The 7,897-nt window shown below is 43.9% G+C and overlaps 1 protein-coding gene across 3 annotated transcripts in view; it reads left to right on the top strand.

The window, feature by feature from the left end:
• The window catches only part of ZFYVE1 (zinc finger FYVE-type containing 1), a 55,269-nt gene that overhangs the window by 36,943 nt on the left and 10,429 nt on the right, over positions 1–7,897 (top strand). For all 3 annotated transcript variants that reach the window (XM_017528723.2, XM_017528722.2, XM_037738563.1), the window contains exon 5: positions 5,904–6,010. In XM_017528723.2, coding sequence (XP_017384212.1) covers positions 5,904–6,010 — 107 coding nt within the window. The remainder of the gene's footprint in view (positions 1–5,903; positions 6,011–7,897) is intronic.

The following is a 7,897-nucleotide window of genomic DNA, read 5'->3' on the forward strand; positions in this document are numbered from 1 at the left end:
AAAAAAAAAAAAAAAAAAAAAAATTAGACATGGCTCATTCTCTGATTTTTACTCTAATAGCCATTTTTAAGGTCTGCCTTAGGCAAACTGACCAAGTAGAGTTTTGTTGTTAAAATAGACTCTAAAGTTTTTGTAGTTCACAGCAGTGTATAATATAAATGGCTGTCTTCACTTATTTTTGCTTTATGCTACTGTATTAATTTTTTTATTAATAGCCTTGAGTCCTTTTTGAGATAAAACAGTTGGTGTGGTGTATAAACAGATACATATTCTGTGCCAGGAAAATTTGTTTGGCTTCCTGAATCTCCCATTTGTTCTTGTTTCTTTTTTTTGGAGACAGGGTCTGACTCTGTTGCCCAGGCTGGAGGGCAGTGGTGCGATCACAGCTCACTGCACTCCAGCCTCTCACAGCCACCACGCCAGGCCCATAACGCTTTTAACTCCATGCTGTATTCCTTCCAATAGTTACTTCACTTTTAAAGAGGTCAGAGGTTGTGACCATTTTAAAAGGCTCCTGCTACATACTGTCAGTTATATTTGAGTATTTGGTTATTTTATTTAAAAAAGAGATGTCATTTAAAAAATTATAAAAGCAATGCATATTCATGATAAACAATTCAAGTACTACAGCATGTTTGAGGGTTAAGTCCTCTTTCCTTCTCCTACCTCCGGCCTCCTCAGTCTGTAGAGATAACTCTTAATACTTTCTCACATAAGTGTCTAGAAATTTTCACTGCTATGTAAACACATGCATAAGTATATGTTTATAATGTATATGTTTTTCTTCCTGAATAAATAGGATCATAGTAGAGTTAAATCCTTTTCTCCTGCCCCGTGTCCTTTTCTAACTCTGCAGGAAACAGATCCTCAGGTCTCTATCGAATAGAGGAATTAATATTCAGTAGTGGAATTGAATATTGTGTTAACTATGGTTATCTGTACTTAGGGTTCTGAATAATTGGGAGAACCATTTCATGGTTGAATTTGTATAAGTTTTATGTAATATTATCTTAATTTTTTTTTTAAGACCAGGTCTGGCTCTGTCGTCCAGGCTGGAGTGCAGTGGCACCATCTAGGCTCATTGCAACCTCTGCCTCCTGGGCTCAAGCCATTCTCCCACCTCAGCCTCTCAAGCAGCTAGGACTATAGGTACATGCCACCACACCTGGCTAATTTTTGTATTTTTTGTAGAGATAAGGTTTTGCCATGTTACCCAGGCTGATCTCGAACTTCTGAGCTTAAGCCATGTGTCTGCCTTGGCCTCCCAAAGTGCTGGGATTACTAGGAGTGAGCCAGTGTGCTCAGCCTTTATGTAATGCCTTCTTTAACCCTGATGTTTAAATGTAGAAACTCTTTATGTTCCAATTCTGTCACATCAGGAAGCATTTATTTATTATTTTAATTTTTTTTTTTTTGGGGGGGGACAGAGCTTTGCTCTTATTGCCCAGGCTGGAGTGCAATGGTGTTATCTTGGCTCACGGCAACCTCTGCCTCCCAGGTTCAAGCTATTCTCCTGCCTCAGACTCCTGAGTAGCTAGGATTACAGGCATACACCCCCACGCCTGGCTAATTTTGTATTTTAGTAGAGATGGGGTTTCTCTTTGTTGGTCAGGCTGGTCTTGAACTTCGGACCTCAGGTGATCTGCCTGTCTCAGTCTCTCAAAGTGCTAGGATTACAGGCGTGAACCAACATGCCCAGGTTGGGAAGCATTTATTAGGTATTTATAAAGTTATGTTTTGTTTGGGTGTGATGTCATTATGTCATTGATTATAGAAGTGTGTCCATTTTGATTCAGGAAATTCACTGCTAGTCCTTAATGACTGGGGCCACCCTATAGATACAATAGAAAGAGCCAGCCACATTGTTGTCAAGGCAACTAAAGTTCAAGATCATCTGGTCTCCAGGCAACCCTTTCCAGACTTGCCTCAAATGCTTTCCTAAGCTTTCTCAGGGTGGGGGGGCATTCCCTGCCTTTCTCTTCTAGCTCTGGGATCTCAGGAGGAGGAGGGCCCGAGAAACTGTGGAATGATGTGAGGTTTGGAATTTTTGAACCTGCTAATAAGTATATGGATCAAGTGGTATGTAAAGAAAAATCAGGACCTGGCATGGTGGCTCACGCCTGTAATCCCAGCACTTTTATAGGCCAAGGCAGGTGGATCACTTGAGGTCAGGGGTTTGAGACCAGCCTGGCCAACATGGTGAAACCCTGTCTCTACTAAAAATACAAAAAAATCAGCTGGGCATGGTGGCGTGCGCCTATAGTCCCAGCTACTCGGGAGGCAGTGATTGCAGTGAGCTGGGATCATGCCACTGCACTCCAGCCTGGGGGACAGAGGGAGACTCTGTCTCCAAAGGAAAAAAAATATTAGATTCTAAAGGAGGACAATTTTTCCCTCCCCTTGCATGGAAAACATGCTGACCTTAGATTTTTTTTTTTTTTTTTTTAAACAGTTAGTTTACTTTCCCACTCTCTTGATTCTTATAAGTCTCCTAAAACTTGTCAGGGTCTGATTCATTAGTCAGGTTGTGACTTGTGAAAGAATGAAATGCTTGTCCTCTTACCTAGTATGCAAGAGTATGGGTGACCAGCATCTGAAGGCTGGCTTGCCTGGGAATTCTCTTTCTTACATCATAAGAGGTCACCTGTTACCTTGAACAACATAAGCCAGTAGTTAATTTGTCTAGGGCAGAGAATGATGGCATACGTAGTCAGGTTGTGACTTGTGAAAGAGTGAAATGCTTGTTCTCTTACCTAGTATGCAAGAGGATGGGTGACCAGCATCTGAAGGCTGGCTTGCCTGGGAGTTCTCTTTCTTATGTCATAAGAGGTTACCTGTTACCTTGAACAACATAAGCCAATAGTTAATTTGTCTAGGGCAGAGAATGATGGCATACATACTGTGGCAAATCAGGCTGCAGATTGTTTCACACCAAGCCTTGAGATACTTACAAATGCCTTTGTTTCTCTAAGAACTTTCAGAGAAGTGAACCAGGTCACTTGGGTTGGAACAGTAAGAACGTTTTGCTGTACTGGATCCCAATTTCCCATTTACTGGGGGTTGGCGTCCTCTGTGAATTCAACCCAGCGGTTGCACTCATGCAAAATTTGATGTTATTTGTCCTTAGGAAAAGGAGTATTTAGGCTAGACTTTCATTTACCTGTTCAAAAGAAAAAACTTTGAGGATGAAAATTGCCATTCTTGGTTGGGTGTAGTGGCTTGTTCTTATAATCCCAACACTTTTGGGGGCTAAGTCTGGAGGATTACTTGAGGTCAGGAGTTCGAGACTAGCCTGGCCAACATGGTGAAACCTTGTCTTTACTAAAAACAAAAACAAAAACAAAACAAAAAGCCAGATGTGGTGGTGGGGGCCCGTAATCTCAGCTTCTCCGGAGGCTGAGGCAGGAGAATTGCTTGAACCCAGAGGTTGCAGTGAGCCAAGATTGCACCACTGCACTCCAGCCTGGGTAACAAACAGAGTGAGACTCTGTCTCAATAACAAAACAAACAAAAAATAAAACAGATAAAAAATTATTGGGGCATGGTGGTATGCACCTGTGGTCCCAGCTCCTTGGGAGGCTGAGGCAGGCGGATTGCTTGGGCCAGGGATGGTGATGCTTCAGTGGGCTGTGAACATGCACTGCACGCCAGCCTGGGTCGCAGAGTGAGACTGTCTCCATAAAAAGCTCTCTTTTCCCATCAGGAGTCCCCACAGTGTTCTATACATATCTGTTTGAGAAACAGCCTGGAGAGTTATGGATCATGTGGCCAGTTAGGGAGTAGTTAGCTTTAAATTTGAGAGGACCTCTGGGCATGGGATGAAGGGCAAGGGCAGGGCCAGGAGAGGAGGGCAAGGGTTGGTTTGTGAAGGGGGCTGGTGCTGGGGCACTGATCCCAGCAGTTGTAGTTGAGTACCTGTTAGGACCTTTGCTAGGATTTGGAGGAGGATGCAAAGGTAGGAAGCTGCTTTGACAGTATTTATGATCTGGTTCTGGAGATGAAATACAGCAGGCCCATAGCTTTGCATCATTGCCTGATTGCTTAATAACAAGTTTTGTATTGAGTGCAGCAGGCCTTCAGAGAAGGCAGAGAGTGATGTGGTTGGAGTGGCTTCACTGGAAGAGGTGAGAACAAAAACATCCCTGAAGAATGGGTCACATGTAGAAGTAGGAGAGGGGAGAACGCTGTATAGGAGTGTTAATTTGTTAGTTAATTTGTCTGAGGTGTATAATTAATTTGGCTGAGATGTATAGGCCAACTTGTGATTTCACTTGCCTTGCTTCTCATTTATTCTCAGCATTTATGTATATTCATTCATATAGTTTTTCAAGGTCTTCATGTTTTCACTCTTTATCAAAGTACCCCCAAGAAGTATAGGACTTACACATTATTTGTCAGACCATTTTTTTGTTGTCTGAAGTCCAGTGTGGCCAGTTTGTCAGCTGTCACTGACAGATTGTGTTCTGGGCCTCTGCAGTAGCCTTGCAGGACCTGAGTGAGAATGCCCTCCGGGGAGTTAGGTATGTTCAGTTTGACTCACTCCTTGCCACTATTCTGGTCCTATGGCTGACCTGACTCAACAGTGATACTACGTGCCTTTGTAGGCACTTGGGTTTGCAACTCCTGGTGGTAAGATTACATTGGATATAGGAAAAGGAACCTTGTGCAAGAAGTTCTAATTGTTCTTTTTTTTTTGAGACGGAGTCTTGCTCTGTTGTCCAGGTTTAAGTGCAGTGGCACGATCTTGGCTCACTGCAAACTCCGCCTCCTGCCTTAGCCTTCCGAGTAGCTGGGACTTCAGGTGGGTGCCACCACGCCCGTCTAATTTTTGTATTTTTAGTTGAGACGGGTTTCACCATGTTGGACAGGATGATCTGGATCTCTTGACCTTGTGATCTGGCCCACCTCTGCCTCCCAAAGTGCTGGGATTATAGGTGTGAGCCACCACACCCAGCCTCTCATTGTTCTTAGTTTAAAACCTGACCTGCCCTTTTTCCAAATCTCATCTTAAAATTATCATCTGCCCTTTTACTAAAGGAAGTAACATCTTGTCCTTTTGTTTAGGTCACTTTCCCTTATTGTCCCCTGAATAATGCCTGTCTCCTCACACTGGGACTGGACTGAAAGTTAGAAGCTTGGAGCAACATATACTTAACGATTTTTAAAGTGTGGAAACCCCCTTTCTGTAATTAGGTTGAGGAATACTTTCAATATCTAATAATAAGTCAAGATAGGATTAGGAGTGGAAGCTACATTTCAGCCTAAAATTTTCAGTTTGCTTTGTGGATATGTTTTCTTCTTGGCATTTATTTTGGCCATTTGCTGTCCTTTGGGTTATGGGTATTTGGGGGTTGATAGGTTGATAAATGACTGCTAAACACTATAATAATTCTTGTTTTTTTTTTTTTTTTTCTGGTGAAATTTTCCCGCTTTGAGCTTGTCTGTGGCCTAGTAAACTCCAATTGAGTGCCTGTGGTTAGAGCTGGGATAGAAGCTCAGAAAACTCATAGATCACATCTGAGCTCTTCCCATGGCTGAAAGAGGAGCCATCCTCGTGAGTCTTGGTTTCTCGGTCCCAGCCTCACATAAATGAAATGGGCATTCATCATTATTTGTGGTGGTCTTGAATAAAAGACTGAGTGGTGTGAGGCGTTTATAACCTGCAAGGCAATTAAGGGGAACAGTAACTTTGCTCATCGTGACCTCTTGGGGAAGGGGCTGGTTCTTTCCAAGGTTTCCCATGGTAAGGAATGATGTGAGTTGGGTCAGGAAGGTCAAGGGTCATGAGCACAAGTGACTGGATTTCCTCTGTGCCTGTGGTGCTTGTATGGTAACTGCAGTGGGGGCCCAAGTGTGGAGCTGTCTACTGAGTGCCATCATATGTCACCTTCCTTCCTTGGCAGGCCCTGAGCGACCGCTTTAGCGGTGAGATCCCCGATGACCAGATGGCGCACAGCTCCTTTTTTCCAGATGAGTACTTCACCTGCTCCTCCTTATGCCTCAGCTGTGGGTAAGTCAGGCCCTCCCCACCCCCACACCTTGGGAATAGAGCCTTTGAGTGGTATTTCCCAGATTTTGGTGTGTTTGTAAATCCCCTGGGCGCTTGCCAAATTACAGGTTGTGATTTAAATTGTCCAAAGTGGTGCATTTGTAAGTTCCCACAAGATCCCGGTGGTCTGGGAACCACGCTTTTGAGGTAGCAAGAGCTTCAAGGACACATGGTTGTGAAGAATCTCCTGGAAATTCCAACTGGTATAGATGTGAAATTGACTAGCTCTGATTTGGGAGGTTTTTGGGACCGAAAACTTTGGGTTGCTTGTTTTTCTGTGTTTCTTCTACCAGAGCATTCAGTCACTTATTCATAGTATTCCAATTATTCAACTGACATTTGAGTCCGTTCCCCGCCCCCACCTGTTCAAAACACTATGGGTAGGTATTGGTCCCAGGTGATTTCTTTCACTATTAGGGCGGATGTTTAGAGCACATTAGAATTTTCTGGGGAGGCCGGGTGCGGTGGCTCACGCCTGTAATTCAAGCACTCTGGAGGCCAAGGCAGGCGGATCACCTGAGGTAAGGAGTTCAAGACCAGCCTGACCAACATGGTGAAACCCCGTCTTTAAAATAAATAAATAAATAAATAAAATAATTTTCCGGGGAGCTTTCAAAATTCTTGAGGCCAGGCACCACCTCCTGGGATTCGAATTTAACGGGTTGTGTATAGGGCCTCTGCATGGGTATGTTTAAGAGGTTCCTCAGAGGATTCTAAAGTGCAGCCTCAGTTGAGGACGATGAGTTGGGGCAGTGCTTCTGAAACTTCCATATGCATAAGCATCACCTTGAGATTCTGTTAAAATGCAGATTCTGAATCAGGTCTGGCTGAGGCCTGAGATTATGCATCTCTGTCAAGCTCCCTGGTGATACCTGTGCTGCTGGTCTGTGGACTGCACTTTGTTAGAGTTAGAGCAGTGATTTGCAAATTTCAGCAAGCATCAGAAAAAGCTGAAGGGCATGATCGCTGGGCCCTGCCTCCACAGTTTGTAATTCAGTAGGTCTGCAGTAGGGCCTGGGAGTTTGCATTTTAATAAATTATTAAATTCTCAGGTGATGCTGATGTTGTTTACAGGGACCACCCTTTGAGGATCACTGGATTAGTTTGAACTGTTGATGGCTATTAAATCAGTCTGGTGACTTGTCTGATGGGCCCCAGGGAATTTAAATGCAGTATGTGGAAGTCAGATGGCAGTCTCCATGTCCTTAGACAGTTCCTCCCACCTCCCTTCAAAACCAAATTGTCTTTGCTCCTACCAGAACCAGTGCCCCTGTCCTGCACACTTGCCCTTCTACAGGAGTAGACCTGACCTACATCTGTTATGAATGGCCATTTTGCTTTGAGCCCTGTAGGCCACGTGCTGCTTGCGGAATCACCTCTGGCCTTAGTGAAAAGAGGACGTTGGATTATACAGCCTGGGCAAGGGAGAACTCAGGATTATCTTGGAGAGTTCAGCTTGGAAAGAGGAGAGGGATGTTAGTTGCCAGTGTGACTTACCCTGTTGGATCATTGCTTTCCCATTGTGAGCCTCCCAGGATTTCTGGAACTTTCCCTTTTATCATAGTGAAATTCTAAAGTCCTGATCTCTGTTTCTGCATTGTCAGGATGGCAGAGCTCACTGTTCATTTGGAAGGCTTTCTTGTTCAGACTAAGCCTCCCCTTAATGCATTGCCAACTTTTGGGATTGGTTTTCGTTTGCATCTTGGCAGCCTGTTCTTGGTAAACTTTCCATTTCATCTTGTTTGGATTTTTTGAGTTTTTTGAGAGCTGTTCAGATTTCCTCTCTCTGGTCAAGTTTGTATCTTCTGGCTCCTCCATTTCTGCTGAGGGGACAGGTAGTTTTTCCAA

The sequence above is a fragment of the Cebus imitator genome, unplaced genomic scaffold (assembly GCF_001604975.1).
Source record: "Cebus imitator isolate Cc_AM_T3 unplaced genomic scaffold, Cebus_imitator-1.0 Scaffold54, whole genome shotgun sequence".
NCBI classification, from domain to species: Eukaryota; Metazoa; Chordata; class Mammalia; order Primates; family Cebidae; genus Cebus; species Cebus imitator.